The 25,524-nt window shown below is 40.3% G+C and overlaps 1 protein-coding gene across 3 annotated transcripts in view; it reads right to left on the bottom strand.

Annotated features, from left to right (window-relative positions):
- Positions 1-261: 261 nt before the first annotated feature.
- STK38L (serine/threonine kinase 38 like) overlaps positions 262-25,524 on the bottom strand; it is a 51,197-nt gene continuing 25,934 nt past the window's right edge. For 2 of the 3 annotated variants that reach the window (XM_075759278.1, XM_075759273.1), the window contains exons 2-14: positions 21,844-21,988; positions 19,955-20,006; positions 18,527-18,649; positions 17,853-17,936; positions 15,056-15,179; positions 14,329-14,483; positions 13,373-13,475; positions 12,524-12,585; positions 10,638-10,755; positions 10,099-10,222; positions 7,721-7,816; positions 6,012-6,103; positions 262-4,466 (exon numbers count right to left, since the gene is read on the bottom strand). In XM_075759278.1, the coding sequence (XP_075615393.1) occupies positions 4,339-4,466; positions 6,012-6,103; positions 7,721-7,816; positions 10,099-10,222; positions 10,638-10,755; positions 12,524-12,585; positions 13,373-13,475; positions 14,329-14,483; positions 15,056-15,179; positions 17,853-17,936; positions 18,527-18,649; positions 19,955-20,006; positions 21,844-21,977 (1,395 nt within the window). In that variant the 5' untranslated portion in view covers positions 21,978-21,988 and the 3' untranslated portion in view covers positions 262-4,338. Of the gene's footprint in view, positions 4,467-6,011; positions 6,104-7,720; positions 7,817-10,098; positions 10,223-10,637; positions 10,756-12,523; positions 12,586-13,372; positions 13,476-14,328; positions 14,484-15,055; positions 15,180-17,852; positions 17,937-18,526; positions 18,650-19,954; positions 20,033-21,843; positions 21,989-25,524 lie in introns of all 3 variants that reach the window. The other variant, XM_075759289.1, reaches the window with a different exon arrangement.

Genomic DNA, 25,524 nt, shown 5'->3' with positions numbered 1-25,524 from the left:
GAAGATTGCTCTTTGAAAAAAAGATTGCTCTATTGCTCTTGTGAAGAGCAATAACCATTTTTCAAGTAGATTCACGTGACTGCACTTGGTACAAGTTGAGCAATTTTTGCCATCTCTACTGTCTGAGTAGCAACACTGAGGTTTTCACTGTCTGTGGAATTCAAGAGAATATGCAAAATAGCATCTCAGTCCCTTAGATGTCACCCATTCTGGAAGATAAACAAATCCCGTACACTGGTGTGAAAAAATAAAACCAGCAACTTTACAAAAAGAATGCTACTTTTATTTTCAAATGCTGTAAAAAGCCTCATATAAATTTTTATAATGCTTCTAAGTAACTTTCCCAACCACAGCTAATGAAACAGTCTAGGAAAAATATAGCAGTTGCCATTTCGACTCCAAGAACGAGCTGCTGTAATATATCAACATTAAAAGGACAAGGTACAGTATGTTACAATGCTTGTAATTGCTCATATTATTGAAAAAGTGAGAGCACTTCCTAAGCATTAGAGTATAACCGGGCTAAACTGCAGTATTCCCTACTTGCTGTTGCAGAGGAGGAAAGTCACCCCTTCAGGGGGAGCCGACACAACACCCTTTGTACTGCTTGTGCCCTTTTATCTTCGTAGTGTGGAGAGCTTTCAGCAAGCCCCTTTGCACTTCGGTGAATTCACCCCTGTCAGATGCTATTATTCCATACTGTATCCAACGGCTCAGGTGTTTTAACAATTGACCTATAAAAATAACACTTATATAACTCTCCAGCAAGGCAAATTTAACAGTGCAAACACGGTATCAACAATACTTGATTTCTGAATGCTGGCAATTTTTTTTTTTTAACTCCTTTTGCACATGAAACAAGCTTTGCCGATGTCCTGTACCTAAGGCCACTCACTCACGCTGACTGGAGATGGAACAAAGTGCAAAAGCTCAGCTGCGCTTCCCAATCCAAGCTTCCTCCCCAGTTTCAGGGTATTCGGATCCAAAATTCAGATTCAGGCTCACCACTTCCATCGAAGCACTCAAGTTTTCCCTGCTGGAATAGGTTAACTTCCCAGCAAACCTCTGATAACAATTTGCATACACAATTCCACATTTTAACAGAAGTTAACAAAACATACTTCCAGAAAATAAATTTTCACATGGTTGCAATCATCAAGCCATTTCAGGATCTTTGGTACTCCAAGAATAAGAAAAATAAATGGCACAGTGACAAACATTGCCAAAGGAAAACACACAACCATCCTAAGGAAGACAACAAAAAATAACAAAAACAGAAGATATGTTGCACTTCCATTTTTTGAAAGCCAGTGTAGATTAACCGTCTGTTCTCTTTAATCCATTACAGTGTCACAGTTTCACCTTTTAAAAAAAAAAATTATCCTAAAAGCAGTAGTTAATATTTTAACTTGACTTACTGATTAAAATAATGCTATGTTTAAAAAAAACAAACAACAAACTACCACAATACAGGAGTTTATGCTAAATAGGCAGCAGGCTGTTTCCCTATGGATATAACTCCTATGTGAGCACTGATATGATTAATCATCCGCAATTTTAAATGAGTATTAACTTTAGTGTTACAAATATAAGGGTTGAGCTTTTTCCCAAGTTTGTAAACCAGTGAGTATGTACATAGTTGTTTAATAGATAGCTTTAAATTAAGTTTGTATTTATCTCCCCTCCCCCAAAGCCCACAGGAAGAAAAATAGTCACCAGTATTACTGAGCATTTGCAGTTTCCATGAAACTTATCTTGTCTTAGCAAGTTCAAGCAAAGACTTTGTTTTGTATTACGCAAATAGGGTTACTGTGGTCTGTTGAAATGTGTTGTTCACAAGAATTCCACTTCTGATGCACACAGTACCCCACGAATGAGATTGGAAATTAAAACTAATAAAAACTCTCTTTTAAATAGCAGTATCCTTTGAGGCAAAGTATGCATCTTGGATATTTTCTGCCCAGACTCCTCTGTCGTGGTAGAATGGATTGAAGGCCTTAGAGCAAAGGAATTTCCTTTCCTGAGAAGCCTCAGAAGCTGCTAGGGCACTGGCAGAATGAAGTCTGAAAGTGTCAAGGTGGATTTAAGCGAGTTATGTTTTTTGGACACTTCTGATGGCTACACATTGAGCTTCACCCCATCGACAAGGCTAAGAACAAGACTGGAGAATTTCTGAGGAATCTTGCCCCAATGGCAGTAAAGAGGTGTTAATTAGTGTAAGGTCTCAGAAGAAAAACTGGGAGATCAACGAGCCATTCCCACAAGTCCAGCATTTAGGCAAAAGTTTAGCTAAGCCACGTTCTTATAGAACATTGTATAAACTTGATGGGCCCTGAGGCACTAGCTACTCCTCTCCGATGAGCTCAAGACTAAAATTTTTTTATAAATGCAGTATAAATAACCAATATTAGATACTTGAAGGGAGACAAAATATTGGAGGAAAGACATTACTGAAGCCCTTGAGGAACCTAGTAGCCACTGGATCAGGGAAGACTACATGCGCATCAGTAAGCCACTGATGCACAGAAATCTTGCTGGTAAATGGTCTTTTATGCAGCTGATGAACACCCCAGTGTGTTTTTAAAGCATACAAATAATTCAGAAAGGCTGATACCATGGTGCCTAACAGCAATAAATACTTCTGTAATGGCTTTATAAATAGTCACTCCCATTTTGCTGCAAAAGCCAGTCTAATGGAGTCTTTCCTACTGTATGCCAAAACATCCTGTGCTTCACTCCCATGGGCACTGCAGAGGTTTTAGAGTGCCTTTCACTTGCGTTCAGAGGAGGAATACAGCAACAGTGGCTCTGCTTGTTCAGTTACTGGGGAATTGTTCATTAATGCAAATTTCTTTTGTAACCAGAAAATGACATCAAAGATCGCTACTGTATTGTGAGAGATTCAAAAGATAATATGCTAGTACAGGTAGAGATACAGATAATTTTGCCAGCGGCCAGATAATTGCAAAATGTTCAAGGAGCGCAATTCAGTCCTGAACTACTGCCAGGCTGAGAAGCAAAACCATACCCTGCATATGGAGGGATTTCTGCTTCAGTTTCCTCAACCTGGGAGAAGGAGACCCGTCTCTGCTTTCAGTCTGTCACCATCCGGCAGACTGGGGAGAACAGCATTTAGATGCTCTACCCAATTCAGTCGTGGTCATTTGTGGTTCCTGAAAACTGGGGTGCAGCCTTAGCTGATCCTTTGTAATCCCATGGTCCACATTAGATGGGGATACTAGAAGAAGATGGAGCCCACAGGAGAGTCTGAGTCTAGTGGGGCATTCCATTTCCTCTAGCTTGGCAGAGGCTGCTACAGGGTATTCTGGAAAGAAAAGGCTAGAGCAGCATCCCTTCTGCCTGGAACTTAGGGAGACAAAAAAGAAAAAGCAGGAATTTGATCACTTTTCTAGAATACATTTTGCACAGATAGAAAAGGCTATTTGAATTATGAGTAGCAAAAATGATCTGCTTTACAGCAGAGGCAGGAATGCAGTCCTGGAAACTCTGCCATCTCTTCAGTGCTTAGTAGCAGAAAGTTTCCCTTCTGTTAAAAATCTTTGTAATTTTTATTCAGATTCCTTTTTTTTTCCTTCTGACATTGGCAACAGGCATCATCATCTTAAATAGTAGTATCCACCAACTATCGTTTGAAGGAGAAATACCACTACATAGATCACAGGGACTGTCTCACCAGCACACACAGTGGAAAAAAGCAGAACGAGAAGGAGGGATGATCGGCTGATAAAGCAGTCCAGTGGGGAGAAGCGAGGGTAGGCAGGGTACAAGTAGGCCCACAGGACACTGCTATTATTTAAAATAATTCAATGTTGCCACACTCATGGGGTACCGGCAGACCACAACTGGAACACCCTTGAGCAACTGCTCAGAGAATTTTGCAAATCTGGGCAATGGTTTTTTTTATACTGCATATCTAAAACCCACCAGGTAAGCAGTATAATAATAATGCTGCATAAAATGATATGTTTTACTCCTGGGTGGATTAGATGGTTTACAGTACAAACAAAGCCACAGTGCAGAGAGGCATAATTAACCGTTATACACACATAGGCAGTGCAGTTAAAGGGATGTACGTTCCTTTTATTCCAGTACCTTTGTATAATAAAGTTAACAAAAATATTCAAATATTAAAAAAAAAAAGCCAGCTGGCACTGCCAACTAATTCCTGTAGTAGTCTTAGAAATCCTAATCCTGTAGAATTTCCTTGCGAAATTGATGCGCACCAGAGTCAATGTATTGATAACTAATGCCAAGCGGGTCTGGTGATGCAGCTACCTGAGGTTTGTATTTATTTCTTTTGTGGGTTTGTGTTTTGTTTCACAACTTCCCAGCTTTCATGTAGGAAGGGATTGAGCCACGCTGCGTGAGCCCTTCAAACCTCTTGTACGTATAATTGAGGAAAACCCAGTCTTTGGATTTGTAGTCAGGTTCCGTTGTGTTTGGCACTAGAATTCAGAAACAAAAGTAAAAACAAAACAATTAAAACCAGCGCTGCTTCTGAGAGGACTTTTCACAGAGCATTGACATCAACAGCCCTGAACTCTTATTTCCATCATCAACAGATATTCCTTGCAGAAATCCTGTTTCTAATCAGGTCAGCTGCTTTTTGTCAATGATCTGAGCAGAGTTACAATTTCAGCATATATCTCTGAAGTGGAAAAAGGTTTGGTTTTTTGTTGTTGTTGTTTGCTTGGGTTTTGGAGTTTTTTAGTGTGTCTACACACAGGAACAGGCTCCCATACCTTGGCAGGAACCTCTAAAACACCCACAGGATATACAATTACAAAGCCTGTAACATTTAGGATGCTCCATGCAGAAACGCATATATACATATTGTGTTGTCCTCACCACAAACAGAGGAAAAAGCTGTATCCAAGTTCTCCCAAAAGAATTACACATATCATGCACATATTACTCTCCTAGGACTTCCTCTCTGCTTCTAGCTTCAGCAAGGCTTGCACAGCCTCCCTTTATTTTATGAACAGCCCACATGGCTGGCGTGCTGCACATGGACATTCACTGCAGTGGGCTTCTATATTTAGCTCTCTGGTTGCTGCTTTTAGAGTTCTAGAACAATATTTTCAACTCAAGATGCCAAAACCCACCGATATCAAAGTTTGTGTTTAGGTACCTAGATGTAGAGTAACATTTTCAGTGGGTCTGAAATGCTGAAATGAATACAAATATAGTTGGCCTTATCCAAATATGGACTTAAACAGCTTAACTTAGGCACTGGAGATTAATTGCTTCTGCATTAAAAGGACAAACTTCCTTGCCATTAAATAAAAAGTCATTTCAGAAAAAAACCCCAGCTTTTTGATAATTCTTATGGTTGCTAGCACATCTACACTTATCTGTCATCAATTAAGCATTGTTATGCATCTGTCTATCTGTAAGCCATTAATAATTAATTGAAAACAGTAGGAGCTGGGAGAATTTGGCATGTCAGAGAATCAAGCCTTTTATGTATAAAAATTTCCTACTACTTGCCAATAGAAATTAACAATTAAAAAAAACTTAAATGATTTGCAGAGCCACTCCAGTTCATAAATCCCTATGATAAATAATCACCTGTCTGAAAATTTTTGCCCACAAATATGTGAACATTTATGTTTGGCATGAAACTCCAAAGTCATTAAAGATCAAAAGCAAATCAGTGCATAATGTTTTACCAGAACCTGGTTAGACACACCATATGGTAAAAAACTGTACTGTTTTCTGTGCTCATTATATACGCAAGCCATTTTTACTAACAGATTTAACTGTTAAAATCTGTGGGCTTTTTTTTTCCTCCAAAGTTTTAAGGAAGTAGAAGCTATGACAGCGCATAGGTTTGCATTTATACTTGAAAGTAAGTCTCTAGATCAAGTCTGTATATTACCTTGATTAGGGTATCAGAAAAATTAAAATAAACAACAACAACAAAAGCATCTGTGGAGTATTCTGGCATGTCATAGATAGAAATTTGGAATTTACAATGGCAGTCTCACCTGGCTGTAAAATATCAGATTCAGGAAATTCATCAAAGTTGGAAGTATCATCAATACTTTTGATTTCTATAGGGATTGCAGCTGGTCTTTCCCTGCAAATAGAAATAAATGCCAGAATAGTGAATACCAGGAAAAGATACATTAAGTTCCAGTTTTGTTTAACGTAGCTTTTTACAGTTACAAGATTCCTTTAATTTAAAGCACAAAGGTTCCACCAAGTCCAGAGATGGATCTGACTTGCCTGTGTGCTGACATCATGAGGTGATTTATTGGTTTCCTATCTAGCATTAGCATCTTCTTGGCAAACTTGGGGAAAACATCATTTTCCCATTAATTGGAACAGCATTCCACACTTATCTGCCACATAGCTATCGTTATGACCTTGGTTGTAGATCTCACCTTTGTTTCATAAACCCTGCCTACCCAGCTGAGCAGGATTTTACTTGCGTTTGGAGCCATCAGATGCTTTACAATTCCAGCGCTCATCAGCCTGGACCTCATCCAAATACCTTTCGACTGTAGCTCCGATTTCTGACACTCAGCCACCAGTATCCCTCATCCAAAACAAGTTGGCTGACACGTTACTGCTCTATTAGCTCAAGAATTAGGCAGCCCTTTAAGAAGTTTTAAGGTGGCTTTCAAAGTTGCTTAAGTGATCTGTGCCACGAAAGCATTCAAACTGGAACATGGAATGGTGGGAAAGTCATTAATTTACACCTGTAGACTTAATACAGTTGTAATTATTACAATTACATCCACATCTGGGTGGAACTGGGAAACCTTTTTGCCAGGTTGCCAAATGCAGCACAAACAGGTATGTTACTGCTCTTGCTGCTTATGAATGTCTCCCACATTGAAAAGATAAGTGAAATGAGGCTGGCTGCACCAGAGGAAATGAGAAGTACAGGAGCTGGACAATCACCTGCCCACAGCATGGATTTTCACGTAGAAAACTGTAGTATTACTGAAAGAGCAGACTACCTCAAACCTTAAAGAGCAGTAAAGCTGAACAGTAGCCATCATTTCAGCTGAAAGTACCTGTGGGGCTACCAAAATCTGCTCTAAGAGCTTTACCACTTTGGGTACATGCAGATGTAGCTCAGCACCTGCAGGCACAAGCTCAGGCTGGAACCGGTACGGCTGCCTCCGATGGGCCCCTCTACCCAGGCTTGGTCCAGCAGAATTTGGCCACAGAGGCTGTGACTCTGAGGTGAGTCAGTGCCTCTGCCCAGCGCTCTGTAGACATACCAGTTCACTCAGGTGTAGTATCTGCAGCGTGCAGTAAAGACATGCCCTGTATTTTCCTCCTACTTGCTACCTCTCCTCTTCATTCATTTATTTTCCCTGTGGTTTTGGAATAGAGTTTGCTTTTCTCATGCTCCTATTACAAAAAAAGTCAATTACAGAAGAGCTGCAGAGCCCATTACTACTGGAAAGGAGCTCTCTGCTGATACCAGAGCACACATCAGGAATAACACAGCCACCCTACCACAATTTCTTTCCATCCTGGGCACTCTGGGGCAAGCTGAGGCATCAAGAGAGTTAAACTCTGATCAGATGTATGAATGTCAGCAAAGCCTGAAAACTTTCACTGTCACCCACCTACTGCCTTTCAAAATGAAAGATAAATTGGAAATAATTATCCTTTGTATCATAGTACATGAAATTCTTGCTTTTATTCTCTCTATAAAATGTGTGTATATATATACCTGATATGTCCCCAGTCCACGCCTTCAAAAAACGGATGACTTTTTATTTCCTCTACTCCATTACTACCAATTCTATTTTCTGAGTCAATACAAAACCTGAAAAAGTGGAAAAAATAAAGGGAATGTTACAATAAATGCAGACAAAAGCAACAGCAAATAAAACCGCCGTGGTATCCTGTATCACAAATTTGAGGAAGTTCTTTCAAATTGTCCCATCACTTGGGGTAACGTAAAAGCAGCCCGTTGCATCTAGGAGAGAAGGGAAATAGTAGAAGCAGAATATTGTTTGAGTCCCAAAAGAAAACCCTATGATGACAGTAACTTAAATCTTTTCTAAATTGTTGCATCCCTATCTTCGAGGTTTGTGAAAAGTTGCTGCAAGTTCTAGCCCTGTAAGATTAGTATGGAGGCTTAAGTCCTTATCACTGAAAACTCCTCTGCATGTCCTCAACTATTTAAAATCCATGTTTCAAAGTCAAACAAGAAGAGGTACTCTTCATGAAAACAGGACTACTCTCTGATGTCACGTTTTTGAACTATGATGAGCTAGACACATTCAAAACATGCCATGTCCCTGTCTTCCCTCTTCCTTAGAGATCCAGGTGCTGGTGGTACAAAGACCCAAGGGCTATTTCTGATGTGGCCCAGCTGCATAACCTCAGCTCACACTCCAGAAGAAATTGTCAATTTATGAGAAGCAGCTGTGAGAAAGTCCATAGAGTCAAGTAAGAAGAAAAAGGAGAAACTGGAGAGAGATAGGATTGTTGAGATGGGGACTATTACCTGCTCAAGTAGGCAGGAGGCAAAACACCCACAAGGAAAAGTATAAATTCCTAAAGAAAAAAAAAATACTACGGAGGTGGAAGGTCTCTGACAGTAACTTAGTGACATCAGGAATTTGTTCCAGGGAGCAGCAGAGGCTGACCCTTCTCTTCTGGACTGATGCCTGCCTGGACCAATGCCTAGCTGGTTGGAAAACACTCTGAAGTATCTCATCAAGGAGATGGTGAGCATACCAATGCTTAGCCTAGGAGTTCATTAAATCCTCGCTATCTTTTGTATGTGTTAGCAAAGATATAACTGCTTTATATTTTTACACTGTCCTTGCAGTCTCTTTGAGAATGGCAAAAGGTGTCTACAGTGACACAAAGAGGGAGGTTTACAATAACAGGAAAAAAACCACCCACGTCAAACAAAAAGATTAGCCTTGCCAAGTGTGGAGTCACTTGACGACCTCCTGGAAATGGGGAGTACTTGGTAGCATGGGGATGTGGGCCTCCTGTTGCTCTAAAATCAGCTGGCCTTTGCTAAATGAAATCCTGTTTGCCTAGATGAGCAAGCAAAGCCTCTGGTTGTTGATTTAGTTATCCTGAACTCATCATCTCTCCACACGATCACATCATCCAGATTCGCAAGGCACTTTTCACATCAATACACTGCAATACAAAAAAGGTCACCTTCTTGCTAGTTAGGGAAATTCTCCTCTGATAATTTAGTAACATTGCAAGTTAGGCTATGAACTGTCTCCAATTATAGACTGTAATGTTCTTTTACTTGCCACTCGGGGAAAAAAACCCCAAACCAACCTGCTTGTATTTCTACTGCAGCCCAGCCAGTTGGTTGATGCCAAGTACTAATAATAGACCTCAAACCTTGTAACAACAGTTAGTAAGACCAGGCCTCAGGATTTGTCAGGCCTTGTCTGAACTTGAGCTTATTTTAGTTTGATCTGTATCCATAAAGAAACTTTAGCTTTGTCTGCAACTGCCTTTAAGTTGAAATACATGTTGTCAACAACATATATTTGAGTTACAAATTTGTAACAAAATTGTATAAGCTTGTAACAGTATCTTGGGGGGGGGCAGGGAATAAAAATAATCAAAGCCAAACCCCACATCCCCCGCCAAACCTCCCAGAACAAGAGAGCATTTCTGCCTGACCATGACACCAAAACCCCTTGCAAAAACTCCAATGCAAACTGAATGAATTAAAAACTGTCATTTGGGTAAATTTAAAACATGCAAACTTTTCTGTTCAGTGCATTAAGTGCTGGTGAGTGATTATTTTATACTACCGTCTGAGAAGAGAAAAATTGTGTGTTAATCACTTTATTTTCTTTTTTTTTTTTTTCTTCCCCCAGTCTGCTCTGTTTCTCCTGATACTGCGGTACAGATCAAGATTGATACAGCTTATTCCTTCATGTTAAACAAATAGCAAAGGGGAAAAGACTACAAAAAAAAAATCCAGCAAGGATGGCAACACAGAATAAATCAACTTTCCCACCAATCTAAAGCTTCCTTCATACAGAACAGAAAGTTAACCTAATGGAAGATGACTGCGTCTGGGTGAGTCACCAGAAGCGGGTTTTTGTTACTGACCTTAGAATTAAGTCCTTTGCTTTCTCTGAAATGGGCACCTCTGGAGGAAATACCAACGTTTCTTTCCAGTTCATAACCTTCCTATAAGTCTCTTGTGGTGTTTCTGAACAGAAAGGTGGATACCCTGCACAAGCAAATAGAAAAATGAACAAGCTTTTCCCAGAAACGGGAAGTGAGCTGGGCCTCTGCTTTTGCCACTACAGCCCCAAATGTAACAAGTAGTACTAGACAAAAGTTTTCTCTTTTGTAATGCAACATTAAAGGTTGTTTTGTTATTTCCAAGTAATGAGACTGAATCTCAAGAACATTCATTTAATAGTTACTTGTTTCATTGAATAACTGTTAACACAGGCATCATCTCCTGCTGTCTTCTTGGAAAGGTAGGAGGACTTCAAAGTTTTCTGGAAGCTGAATTTGGGGCTTACTTTGGGTAGAATTGAATGAAATTCTGGTACATCCACTATGCAGGGGATCAGACTCTGTAAACTAACAGACCGTGTTACCTTTGAACGATTCTTAAGTTGGGGTCTTTAACATACCTATTAGCATTTCATACATAATCACTCCCAATGACCACCAGTCACACAGCTTGTTGTACCCAGTCTGCATAAATACTTCTGGTGCAATATAGTCTGGGGTTCCAACAGTAGAATATGCCTGGAAAAAAACCCAAACAACACTTTAAAAGATAAATACTATATTTTTACACTTTGCAAAACCTTTTCCTGGGAATTCACATACAGGATGTTGTTATTTGGATGCTTAATTTGAGAAGTCACAGCATCTAAATTCCCAAGAACATTATTCTTTTACATGAGTAAGCATAGAGAACCTTGAAAGTAAATGGAAATCATCCTCCTAAAGGTGATGAAATCATAGAATATTCCCACTGCAGTATTAGAAGGTCATCTTAGCTAAAGTTTCAGGTAGCTGCATTAATAAAATACCCAAAAAGTTCTGTTGTTGTTTTAGGTTTGGTTTTTTGGTGGGTTTTTGTTGTTGTTGGGTTTTTTGCCTTTTTTTTTTTTAAAAAAAGGGATGACCAGTGGTAGATTCCCATGTGTGACACTCATGATACACTAGCTGTTTCATGTATTTACCTTGCCTTTATTGCAAAATAATTTGAGCTCTTACTGGACCCAGGCTCTATCCTTTTAACCTTTTACATGTGCAGCCTAGATGATCCTGCCTAATGACTAAGTCTCAAGTTATTTGGGAATTTCTCTTTACTGACAGAAATTTTGCGGGGGGAGGGGGGAATAGTCAAAAAAACCCCAAACCCAACATAAAGCCACAAACCAAAAAAGTCCACCAAAACCAGTTTTGCCAGAAAAATCTTTTACTCTCATTTGTCTAGCCAGGAACAAAATACTTAATTTCATTGAACAGAGCCAAGACATTTAGTTTTGAACCAATGGAACACCAGGAATACAGTTCATTTTCAAGCAGTGTTGATACAAATTGAAACCTTGGCTCTTAGTATTCTCTCTGTTGGACTGTCTTATGACTCATCTAGTTTCACCACACAGTTCTGTCACGTCAGTCTTTACTGACCTGGAGATGTAGTCTTTTTAAGGATCTAACTCCAAGCGGGAGTAAGGGCGTGAAATACAGCCCCTATGAGGCAGCATGATTGCAATGTAATCTCATTATGTCTCATGAGGAAAGAAAACGCAACCCAAAAGCTTTTTTGGGAATACTGCAGCATCACTTCTTAAATACAGCGTGCAAAATAAAAAGTTCAAAAATTTGAAAACTGAGGGTTTTGCAACTCCTATTTGGTGAAAATCGTGAGCAGGGCTGAAATTCTGAAATCCCATGGCTGACAGATACTTTCCCTTCATTCAGTTAATGACAGAGCTCCCTTTATTACTTGATCACTCTTCACGATAAACCCAGGCTGCAACACTCCAGTGCCAATGCCCTCCACTGCCTTTCCATCATATTCCCATTCAGCAGATCGACAAAGAAGTTCTCCCTACAATTCTCTGAAAAAGACCTACGCAGCTACGCATCTTCTTGTGACACTAAACTGCGGAAATTAAACCCATGAGGTCACACACAGTGTCAATACCAGGTCAGTCTGAGAGACAAACTCAAGATACAGCTTTGCTAAGTGGTTGCTGACACCTGAGGTAAGTTAGTCGAGATGCTCATAGAGGAAACAAGGGCATAGAAAAGAGCAGGGTCCTGCTAGTCACAGCTCTGAAAAGAGACAAAGCAACCCCGATCTCTGAGCTATTCCACAACTGGAATCACTAAACCACCTTCTTTTGAGTTATTTGCAATTTTGGCAGCTTGGAGAGCAACATCTGTAACAGACTAGGGCCTTTCAGTTTTTAAAAACCAGTAGCATTGATGCTGAGTTTTTATTTAGCATTTTCTGTAAACAGTTTAAAAAAAGTTATACATAATTTTAACTCACCAGCTGTCGCCTGTTCTTCTTCCATGTTTCTGCTTTTCTCTTTGAGTTCATATTCTGAAATGCTAATTTACAAAATAGTTATTAGATAATAAATGCATTTGTGAGAATTAAAAGATTGATAACATTCTGTTTTCAAAGAGTAACTATTTTGTATGTTTAGAATGCTTTAGTCCAGAAACAAATGTTTGATTATAACTGGAGCTAGGAAAATGATCATGAATAACTACTGTCCGATTTGCAGCTGAAACTCATGTAAATAGGTCACATGATCAGCAATTCTAAATTAAAACTTGCTAAGAGTTTTACAGATTGATCCGAGATCAGCAGCACTTATTGTTGCAGCTGGCAATGTATATTCAGATACGGGCCATGGTTTTTTAAGCAACTAGTGAAGAATCCAAGAACAACTGCAGAGGAATTTTACATTTGTAAAATAAAACACTAACATGGATGTGTCACCAAGTCATGTTGATAAACAACTTTACTCTTAGGAAAAGCTTAATGAGATTGCCACTGACTTCAGTAAGTCAGCACGTGAAACCGACGTCCCTTCTGAAAGAGTGTTTCTGTAACTTCACTAACATTGTTATGAAAAAATACATTAAAATATAGATACACTATGTGTATTTGTATTTGTGTATGAATGTACAAAAATACATTAACACTGCAGAAATCATAATTTCTTTCCTGTGAAATGCTTCCATGTTCCGGGGAATGTGTATTTCCAGTTTTCCAATTAAATGCAATCAGCCTGACCAATCTTGCTTATCCCAGCAGAAACAAATTATGATGTGGCATAGCTCCAGCTCAGAAACTTTTGACTGTTTAACTAGGACACCTTATACTTACAGAAGTCACTTGGCGGGTTGTGTGTAAGGTTCCTGTAGAACTCAGTTCTGTGAGCTTTCTTTAAACCTGTGCATAGCCCAAAATCAGACAGTTTTACATGACCCTAAAAAAATAAATACGTAAATAAAAAAAAAATCAGAGAAGATGAAAACATAATTTAGAAAGGTAGTGCTTGAAAAAAAGTTTTAATAACTGCATGTGCCTTCTGACGGACTTGCACAGGACTACCTAATCCGGGACCAGTAGGCAAATGACGACTGAATCTTGGTGTACTGCGAGAGTGTGTTTTCCCTCTCAAACAGGTTATTGCCCCCTGGGAATGGTTACTTCTACAATTCTCCAACAGTAGAGGACAGCTAATCTGCCTGGGTTTGTTTTGAACTGGATACCACTGAGACTGAGAAAACCTCCAGGACAAAATTCCTTTGTTTTGTTTTGATGGTAGTCTGGCTTTAATCGCGTTTCTAGACATCAATGCTAGATAGTCTACAGACTTGGGTATGATGCTTAGTGGGTCCATTTCTGGCTTGCTCTAGTCAGTCTAACAGACAAAGTGTTTCTGTTGGTGAGGAGGTAATAAAACAAATGAGATAACTGTAATAAACTGAACTGATTATTTAGCATTGTCTGAATGTTTCATGCTTTCATTTGTCTTGAAGTAACTAAGTGCATCAGTTTTTAATGTTTTTGAATATGAGCATCTGTACACTTCTCACTTAAAAGGCTTGCCTTATAAAGGGTTAAAAGGCTTTCCAACAAAAAAAAAGGGCCGTTTGCTTTGGTTTATATTGGCGTTCTACAAGGAAAAGATAGTGACCATTTTCTGCCTTTACTCCAGCTAGTTTAAATCACTGGTGCGGCACTACCGGTTCCCACTGATCAGCACCACTATAAATGGCATTATCTGCAGGCCAAGATGTTTAAAGCATAGGCAGCTCACATGCAGCATTACATGCCTTAGCATCCAGCAGAAGGTTATCTGGTTTAATATCTCTGTGGATGAATCCCAGCTGGTGAATAGCATCTATGGCCAACACAGTTTCAGAAATGTAAAACTGTGTCTCCTCTTCTGATAAGGTGTCTTTCTTCATTAGCAAGGTCATCATGTCGCCTAATCAAAGAAGAAAATAACAGCTCAGAAATCAGAACATTTCAATCACAAGACTAATTCTATGTGAAACCCCAGTAGAATCCAAATTTAACCTTGTAACTGGCCTTATAGCTACTAATTATAAAACTATTACTGCAAGGACCTACAAACCCAACATACTTTTTTAGTAAACGGGATGTAAACCTGTTGAAAATCCTAAATAGGGATTTTAATTGGATAGCCCAGGAAGAGATAGTGAATTTTAATACATAATACACGTGTTGCACAAATAAGCTGTTTAAACAAGAGCTTTTTTTGTTTGCTTGTTTTTGCTGTTAATATCTTCAGCAGTAAAAAGGAGAACATTGGATTATAATAATGATTGGATCCATGTCTATTTTAACACCTCTTCATAACCTTCTTCCCCTAAAAATCAGGAATGGTTACATTACTGGGACTTCAATTTAAAACAGTGTTAAAATTTCTATTTTCACCAGTTAAACAGCATGCTTATTTATAACATTTTATGAAGCTGACAACAGAAGCTAAGGAAGAAGTACTTGTATCACCGAACACCACTACGTACAGCTTACCTCCAGGTAAAAACTCCATGATCAGGTAAAGATTTCTTTTATCCTGAAAGCTGTAAAACATTTTCACTACCCAGGCTCCATCCGCTTCAACCAAAATATCTCTTTCTGCTCGGATATGGGCCACCTAAAATTTTTTTTAAATTACTATTATTAAAGGAAAATTTAAATATTTCAATGACAAACACCATATTATATTCCTAGTCCTACAATATATTTTCATGATCTTTAGCAAAGAAACTATTTTTCATGCTCTTTTCATACTCATATTTTTCATAATTTTTTACTAAATCCTATGAAGTCCTCACAAAATACCCACCAGAAACCCACAGAAGTCAACTCAATGTTGAAAATAACCGTTTACACAGCTTTGCAGAAGCAATCTCTAGAAACACAACACATAACTTGTTAAGCTGGTTTTGTTTGTTGGAAAGAACTGACAAAGCTGGTGGAAAAGTACAATTCCCTTTTTTTACTATACCCTAAAATGAAATAGGAATACTCAAAAAAGTTACAGAGCTTTATGTGGTGGTGACCATACTGCAAGCTCAGACAAAAATTTAACGTACAACTCGAGGTGCAAATGCTGACGAAATTATTGAAAGAGGCCAGAGCTGGTCTTAAAGAATGCAAGAACCAAGACGCATTATGATTACTGTCAGAAGTTACCAGATCTCTCATACACATATACAAAGAAACAAAGAGCTAACAGCTACTTCTATATAGATATCTCACAGTTTAAACTTGGCAAGATAAGCCAATCTTCTCTAGCAAGAGCGACAGAGCATCTAAACTAATTTCATCCTGCAAAGAGAAGAGAGAAATGCCTGACTTAGAATGAACTACTGTCTAGTTCCCAAACCCACATTGTACACACCGCTGCTGGTGCGTGAACCCCTTCCAGATGGATGGTACATGGAGACCGCTCCTGTGCGTGTACGTGGCAAACCTTGACCTGCATGACAAGTGTCTTGGCCAAGTGGGAAAAGGGCTGGGATGAGTTTCAGCCCTTAGAGATGACGGCAGGTAGCAACGAGCTTAGTGACCAGTATTAAAGCAGTGCAAAAATGGTAAGGGACTTGGGCTATTTAAGGGGGGGGGGGGGGGGGGGGGGGGGGGGGGGGGGGGGGGGGGGGGGGGGGAAGGAAGAGAAGGTGGAGCCATTCCTCCAAGTGATGTACATGAAGCTGGCCCAGAACTGATAAAGCCACCACTGCTGCTGCTGCTGGTCCTGGGCAAGTGAGTTTGGGAACGTCTGACCTTGTTCAAGATATTCCAGTTCCAGCTGAGGCTTTGAAAAAATACATGGAGAGCTGCTACCCCATGAATTCACTGGAAACTAAGAATAATGGAGACTGGAGGAGGGGTGTGTGTTTCAGTAGAATGTACCCTCATCCTGAAGGAAAATGAAAGACATATACATGGGAAAAGTATTTCCTGACAGCTATAAGATTTTCATTATTCATACACCAGAAAGCAACTTCTGGAGAGAAAATATGTATCACTGTTCCAGCTTCAAGGGCTATTTCCAATAAGCAGCAATCAATCTTCTGCATCTCTTTCCCAGTTCTAATGGCCAGGAGTTTCTTTACATGTATGTGTTCTTCTCACAGGGCGATGAGTTCTCTCTCTGTAGTAGGCACTCCAACTTTGATTTACCTAGCTCTATCTATATTTCTTTCCACCCTCCACTCCTCAATGTAGCTATAAAATATAATGATAAAACCATGCTTAAAAAAACAGCTGCAATATCTCCCAGTGCTATCAGGCTTGGGGAAAAAAAAAAAAAAAAAAAAATCTTAATTTTTCTTGTATTTTTATCCTGTGTTGTTTTCCACTGAACAAACCAGGCAATGAAAATTACAGCAGATAAACACTCTCCAAGGAAGATTACCGTCCCAAATGAAATGGAGAGTGTGAGCTCAGCCTCCTTGCCACATCAGGTTATGAAATAGGGGCATGGCTTCAACCAGAGGGCCTCACACATCCTGGCTGCTGGGCAGAACACGCTGCTCCTCTGGTTCCCTATATTCAGGGCATGGGCTTGAAGACACAAAAAGTCTGCGCCAGGAAAAAAAAAAAAATGAAGTACAAGTAACACTGCAGGGAAATGTATTATGAGAGCAAATGATGGGTAAGGTTTGGACTGATAAGGACAAGTCCTCTTTTATCTGCCCTTTTGCTTGAGACATCCACACCTAATTTCTTTCTCTGTGGTGCTAAAGTACTTGCTGTGTCCTACCAGGAATTTGCAGTGAATTGTTAACTAAAAAGTAAAAGCAAAAACCAAACCAAACTAACAAGAGCAAAACAAAGCAAAACAAGACAAGACCCAACTGAAAAAGCAAACCAAAAGTAAAACAAAGCCAATGAAAAATGTCACATCTGCTGGTATCTAACCATCAAAAGAAAACATCAAATACTCTCAGTTTTTACCTTGGCACCATATTACTTTTCAAGAAGCATTTTCCTTGAAATGCAGTTTTGCAGATTAAGTACTATACGGTCTGTGTTGATAAAGAAAGGGAGAGAAAAAAACCCAAACCAACAAAAAACCCTTTGTCACTATTCCAAATTGTAAATAAAACATTTTTTAAAATGTCGTTACATGACCTTTTTTCCTAAGTTCTATTTATTATTTTGTACTGTGGTAGCAACTCCATAAATGCTTTGGACTGCTATACCATTATTTAAGGCTTCTGAAGTAGAAAATATGACCAAATAGTACCTGCCACAAAGAACTTCAGCAATTTTCTAGACAGCATAAGTTTGAAATGTAGGGCACTTATACGACACAAACCTGCTCTTTCTCCAGCATATCTGCTTTTCTTAGTATCTTCATTGCATAAATATGACCTGTATCCTTCTTCTGAACGAGGCGTACCTATAATGAGAAATATAACCCAATCAATCTTCTCTACCTCAGAAACTAGACCCCACCAAGGAATCTACTGGAAGGCTCAAAATTGCTGGGCTTGGAAAAGTTCATTTGTTAAGCATTTAAAAACACACGGAAAAACAAAATATTTCTACACTATGTACAACACTAACACTAGTGATGAACAGATAGTTCGAAGTAGTTACTGTTTTAGGAGAAGCTAGAAGGCACAGTAAATTCCAGGTAGCTGTGAGACTGTGTACGCTAAAATTCAGGAGTGGATAATAACTGATGTGACACAGGGCAGGGAGGATGTTTCCAGAGAGGAGCTGTGCAGCTGCAAATCCATCATTTCAGGGGGCCATGTGAGCAACATCAGTTTGAGCAGCTGTGGGAAACTAAGGGCCTTTCCAGGGGCCTTGACAAATCGATGCACGTAATTCATCACTGGACTTATCACACTTGCACAATTACTCAAATAACTGTTCTTCTGCAATAAAACTCCTCAACTGGAACTTTTTATTCTGTAATTAAAATGTTTCATTTTAACATTCAATCCAATTTTAATATCCTGTTCAAGCAAGAATGCCACAAACCTCCCCAAATGCTCCTCTTCCTATAACTTTCAAAGACTCAAAGTCATCCAAGCCAAGTCTAGTCCTCTTCAGTCGCAGAAACTCTGTTTCTTTGCGAGCGTGTTGTGACCTGCGCAGTTTTTTCTAATGAGACACAAATGTATACGTCATTTGACAGTAGAGAGTCAAGATATACAATCTCCCTTCCTGTGAAGTATTCTCTCTCCTGTTGGGATTACACAGAAAACGTAAATGGAGGAGTCTCTCTCAATTTCTCAAAGTATGATCCACGAGCACGGTCTTTTACACAGAGGCCTCAGGCCTGCTTTCATTTGGGGGGGGAATTGTTGGTTTTGTTTTTTTTTTTTATTTACTTAAATATAAAGAAACAGTAATAAAAATAATGAAAAAAAAAAAAATCATACTGGTTCAAACAAAGTACATCAGTCCAAAGCCAAAGTCACTAGCTGAGAAAAGCACTCTTGGTTTTGGGCAGCGCAAAGGATCAATAAAAGCTGAAACTTGCACCCCACTGTAAAGAGTGATGGCAGGCAACAAGGAGCCTAATAGGCAGCAGAAATCCAACTTATGCTATCTATAGCAAAATCCATTTGGTTTATAGCAGGCAAACACTCGTATTTGAATGAAAAATCTGTCCAAATCCTGTCATATATTTTGTTCTATAAAAATGTCAAAAGGGATTCACCCTGAGAAACAAACGCCGACCTGTCCTCCCGAAGATGCTGAGATGTGAAAGACTGCTAACCAGATCCAATGAGCAGGCACTTGCCAGATTTTGTATTAGGATGACAGTGTCATTTAAAACCACAAGATGGCATTACGCACCCACTCTCGCTTTTCCCTCTTCCCACAAGTTACGGCAGCCACATAAACTCAGAAACGACTAAGGCACTTGTTCCTACTTATATTCCCTGCCTATCCTGAAGGCAGTACAGGCAGCAATGGTGTGATGGACCTCAGAAAAGCAACTTATTGACCAAAGTTCTGAGAGATGCCAACTGAACAGAGATCCCTGCTCATCTGTATCCAAATGGAGAAAGGGTATGCCCAGTTTACTGTTTAAATCAAGAAAAAAAAGTGGTTCAGCATTTTGTTTTCTATCCAGTTCTTCCAAGCACATCTCACCTTTTTTTTCTTGCCAAATATAATGGCAAATAATTTTAATCTTTGAAAAGCATGCTATATACTTGCTGCAGGCACACGTCTGCTAAGGACTACAGGTGGCATGAAAAGCCTTAGCTATTCCAAGTATCACTCAAGCATATTCACAGCTTCCGTAACAAACAAGTTATTTACAGGGGCAACATTCATTTACAAAATAAAACTTAATGTCATGCTAGTCAACGTATCTGTAAGCTCTGCAAATACCAATTTGTAGCATGACAAAAGCAAAGCAGTCTCTTCAAAGGTTACTTAAGTAGTATTTACCTCCTCATCTGCGAGGCCTTCCTCTTCCATAGCCACTTCTAGCTTCTTCTGCCTGTGAAGGGGAGAAACAGGAGATTGCTTTTTTCATTATTTATTAAGTAATAAAAAGCATAACACTACAGCAAGACAACTTCTCTACTTGATGTATTCCAGATACCAAAGAATTTGCCTCAAATGGTAATCAGAAGACTTACTGCCCACTCTATCCATTTACTCATGGGTTACCAAAGCTGTTGAAAATGTGTAAGCAAATTAAAGCACATAATTACGTATCTGCAGAATTGGGCATTAAAGGTCCAAATGTATAATCACTCTAATGACTTATATTTCTTCATATAATCTTGTTGAAGTAAGGCTGGTTTCATCAATTAAGATTATGAATCAGAACAAACTTTCTTTTTCACCATTTCTATCTCAGCTCTACCTCCAACACCTCAGCCAGCTCCAGCTTTCGCCCCCAGTCCCAGCCTTGCTGACCTCTCCCTGGTCCTGCTCCCCTTACTCTCGTGCCAACTAACTCCACCCCTGTGGATTCATCGTTCATCTCCCCACAGTGTCCTGCCCAGGCCAGGGCTCAACGGTCTTGGGGCTCCTCCAGCCAGTGCCATGCCAGGCTGGGAAGGTCTGAATGGGGAGTGAAGCCTGGGACAACCCCACAGATGGCAGAGGGTCAGCATGTGGCAAGGTGTCTATTGGACCCCTCTTTTTCCACCCACAGGATGCTTCTTTACAACTGTCAGGGCGCAGCTTTCATGCAGCTGATTACCCACTAGCAGCAGCCGAGAGTTTGAGGGCTGTGTGCCAGGCTGCTGGTGTCTTTCTGCTCTTTGGGAAGTACAGCAGGATCCCCTAAATTAAAGGCCCTCAGTAGACAGCCTATTCTCCCAACCAGAAGCAACTCAATTACATGGGATAGTGACTAAACACGATGAAGAGAGAAACCCTGCTGCTCGGCTGAAAACCCCTCAATTAAAAACATATTACCAGGGGAACGATCATTTAACATGCTGATGACAATTTGAAACACAACATTCATTATAATCAAATGCTTGGTGCTTTGACACTTAATTCAAGTAGCACTTCACCACATTGGAGGCAGAATTGGGCACGGATGAGAAAAGTTAAAGTGGAGATGACCAAGGCATACTCCCATGCAAGGAGTACCAGCCAACACCACCCAGGAGAAATTTAGAGGTGGGTATTATGTTACCTCCAAAATTCTTCCTGCCCACCCAAGAGCCTCTCAAGCCCTCCATCACCAGCCCTATGCTCTTTACAGCCCCTAACTTCCACCCCAGACCACCCCCAGCTCTCTGCTTCCTTTCCTTACCCCATCACCCTGTCAAACACCTCTCCTATCAGTCCTGTTCCCTCCCTCCTATACACTCCCTTCGGCAGGGTTTATGAGTCTTGGCATGAGCTTTATGCTGCAGAGCACGAATAGACACCACGAGCCACTGCCTTACACAAAACCAAATTACCGCCCATCAGCAGCTCTGCAGCATCTACCTCTGTAGAGTTTATTCCCTCTGGCACGCATGGAGAAATCAGAGGTAACCAACCCCCCCCCCCCCCCCGAGAAGTAGAAACCTCACACGTGCTGCAAAATAAGACCCTGCACGGAGCGGTTTCTGCATAGTGAGAATCTGATGAGGAGGTAAACTGTATGAGAACATCAAAAGCAGAAATCCTTGGTCACTCTGTGACTGCCTGGTGCAGTAGCAGAGGATGTTCACAGCAGCTGAAAGGCAGCCTGCACCCTTCGGGGATTAGCTCCTGCTACTGAGTACAGAAAAACTTCTGAGAACTGCTTTGTGTGTGGGGATCAAACACCGCCAAAAACCAACCAAGAAAAGCTGAAGAAGGGTGAGCAAAAGCAGAGCCAGTACCTGGTTTCTCTCTCTTCGTGCTGTATAATAAGGTTGCTGTAGAAGTTCTCCAGCGTAAGTTTGGCCACCGTCACTCTCTCCCGGGTGTGGTTACTCATGGGAAAGGATGTTGTAGTCCCTGCAGTCATCGCCATGGTAACATGTACTGAAACAGAGCGTGTCAAATCATTACTCACTTGAAAAAACCTTATATATAAAAAAAATTTATATAATATAAATTTTATAAATATATCTATTCCTCTTTCCCACTCTCCATCTCCAAACTCTTAGACACTATAGAATTCACAGGAAAGGCACTGTTCTTTAGATAGAAGAAACTCCATTAAAAAAGTCATATTATAAAATTATCCTGAGAGAGCAGGAGGACTTACTACCCACTCTCTAAAAAAAAATAACAACATGTTGGCAAAACAAAGGGTGAATCATAGCAAAGAATTATGCAGGCTATGGGCAGCTCACCCAGCAGCGCTTGTCCACAAATGAGGAAAACGTACCTCTGGTGGACTTGAGACCAGCTTAGGAGAGGGAAGAGGCGGCAGAGGGTGGAAAGGAAAAGGGGGAAGCGAGAGGACCACCAGGCAGCTCCCCCAGAGGAGGATCACACCTCTATGACAATTTCAGACTCCAGAAATTCTAGGTGCTACCAAAAGGACAGGATAAAATGGAAAAGTAAATGGACAAAAACCCTAATCACATCCAGAGGAGAAACTATTTCAAGGATAGAAGATAGCCATCAAATGTCTTTGAATTTTAAAGCTGCTCAACAATGTTGACAGTCAGAGGGATTTCTAGAAATCATTACATGGAAATGAAATAATGGAACTGCCATACTTTAAATGGAAAACTTCTGTTGCTGTTTTTTTGTTTGGTTGGGGTTTTTTAAAGCAACAGCCAACCACCAAGAATAGAAAACACTTCCCCACCACAAGGCCATTAGACAACCAGTCTTTCCGTTTCTTTCTTTTCCGACCATCTCTGTGCCATGCCACCAATGAAATAAGTTTTCTGGAGTGACTGATTGTTCCAGAGCTCCCTCTGTTTGGATTCTCAAATTCAGGGGGAGGAATCTTCTTATGCAGCTGGAAATACATCACCCATGTAGGTAAAGTACTTAAGGTCAGGGCATGCGGTCACTGAGCACTTAAAAACTGGGAAGAAAGAGGAAAGAAGAAAGGCTGCTCTCTTCAATAGCTTTTATCTTGAAACCAAAGAACTTGGACGTACTAGAACAACGCTTTTAATGCTGGGAAGAGACGTCTTAGGGCAGTCCCAAGTCCTTTGCAACTGGTCTAGGGAAAACAGGGGAGATTAAACAAAAAAGACAACAACAAAGAAGGAAAAAAAAGCACAGTTTGTCCTAGGACTCATGCCCTACCTGAAAGCAGGTTGAGGCACTTCAGGAGAGCCTCACAGAAGGGAGCCACGAATAGCAGCATCTCAGCCCCATGCTTGTTTGTTCAGGGTGTTTTGGGGTTGGGTTTGGAAAGTGACACAGTGACACAGAAGTACACACACTTCCTTTTGATTATTTACGTAACACTTCTATTTCACCAGGGGATTTTGAGGAAGACAAATCCCAAATTAGGTTTATGATTTTCAAGCAGATCCTAATACCTTTTAAGGTAAACCGATTAAAAGTTTCATACAGAAGAAAACTTGCACGTCCCCATCAGACAGGAAGATTACTTAATTCCGCTCTCAGATTTTTGTTTTGGATTTGCCTGCTACCCTCTGTGAGGATGGCATTTCGCCTTGTAGATTTTTAATTGGATTTCGTGTGACAATACGATATTTGTTGCCAGAAACGCAGCTGCTGTGTACCAAATAAAGGCGTTTTATAGCATTATGGGGATATTATTTTAGCTGTGTATTTGGAGCATGTGAGATGCCAGAGTTCTGAGAATAAAAAATGTATCTCTCTATATGTATACAAAAAGGTTTGAATAGCACTACAGCTGCTTTATGATGATGATAGTATTTCAATTTTCTAATCAATCTTTTATCCCCTTCAGTTTTCTACTAAAGAAAGATGTGAGCTGTCAACTGTTAATAATCTTTACTAAAAATTAAGGGCTTTATTCTTCACAAACGTGTACCAACTTTTGGAGAAGTGTCCAGTATGGTGGAGAATTTGGCTCTGCTCTCCCTATTGAGTCTGTTATACAATATTACACTCTCTTTCTCCCTTGATAGGTGGGAAAAGAAAAAATACAAAATGGGTATCTGAGACCAAAAAAGACAGCATGTTGACACACCCAAATCAAACAGAGCAACTGCTGACCACATGCTGGCATCTGTGATTAAGTTATTTCAAGAAGTGACCTAATAGAGTAAAAACCCCCCTTCTGATCATTTTAGTGTCAGGATAGCGTAGCATTAACCCAGGCTTGAAACGGATTAACCTTTACTTAAGGTATAACGAGCGGACTTCTGCACCGGCAAGCAACAGGATATATTAGCCTTTGCACGTCTTTTATTCCTGGTAGGATAAAATAACACTGCAATTTTATTTCCTGTTAATTTGTTTTCCCCGTGCTCCTATACTCACAGATGCAGACATTACCAAATAGCAAATCTAAGTCACTTGATTTTATTAAGCCTGTAAAAAGGAGATAACAATTCTGGCACTAAACACACCATGCTATAAATAGCAGGGCTGACCCTCACTGTGGTTCTACAGTAGGAAAATATAGACAAGAACCAAACCCATAAACTAGCAAGCTTAGAGAAAGCTGTTTACCAGAGGAGAAACTTGTATTGACTTCACCATCCTACCACAACATAAGCCCACCAAAACATTTGTTTCCAGCATCCCAGTATCCTGAGCACAGCCCACCAACCCTGCCTTCAGACCACAACATTTCTTTGAGACAGGATTTACTTCACATTTGCTTAGTTTGCAGTCGGTATCCCCAGTTACCTCTGTCACTGGGGCGGGGGGGGGAGGGAGAAACCCCCAACACCTTTGTAAAAACGAGACATGCCTTAAGCTCTCCAGGTTCCCCAAAGTAAGCGGAAAAGAGCACAGACCTGACAGGAGACACAAAGCACCCCGCAAAATCCTATGTCAACTCACAGCCAAGACGACATCTTCACTCTTTTTCCTCCTGCCTCTCTGCTTCCACTAACAAACCCCCAAACAAAGCACAAATCCACATCCCAAACAAAATATTCAGTTGGGAGTAACCAAGTAAAGTCCTTCAGCATGACCTTTATAAACAAATAATGCTGGAGGAGATGGGAGTGGGAAGGAAGAAGCTTCAAAATGTGGCCTTTTATTGACAGCACACTACTTCTACTGACCTCACCACATTAACGGGAATGTTTTGAAAAGGTGCCACCCATAGTTCTTGGAAATGCCCTCAAAAATCTACTAATTCACCCAAATTCATGCCAGTTGCATAATGGAACCATTCTACTCCTGCTGCATCACTGGCCTTGAATTAGGCTCTCTGGGCCACAAAGAAGGTCATATTAAACCAGCCAGCTGCATTTGGCCAAAAACCCTCTGGCAGATGAGGACTAAAGACCTTCCTTTCCGAAGGGCCCGTAACTTCAGGAAAAAATGATACACCACTGGCTGTGAATGAGAGAGACATCAAACCGATGTAATCGACAGGAGACACTTGAGCAGCACGCAGCCAGCAGGACAAGGTCTCGGAGCTGCCAGAAGCAGAGACA

Source organism: Balearica regulorum, chromosome 1, assembly GCF_011004875.1.
Source record: "Balearica regulorum gibbericeps isolate bBalReg1 chromosome 1, bBalReg1.pri, whole genome shotgun sequence".
NCBI lineage: Eukaryota > Metazoa > Chordata > Aves > Gruiformes > Gruidae > Balearica > Balearica regulorum.
This window is presented reverse-complemented; position numbering and strand designations above follow the sequence as displayed.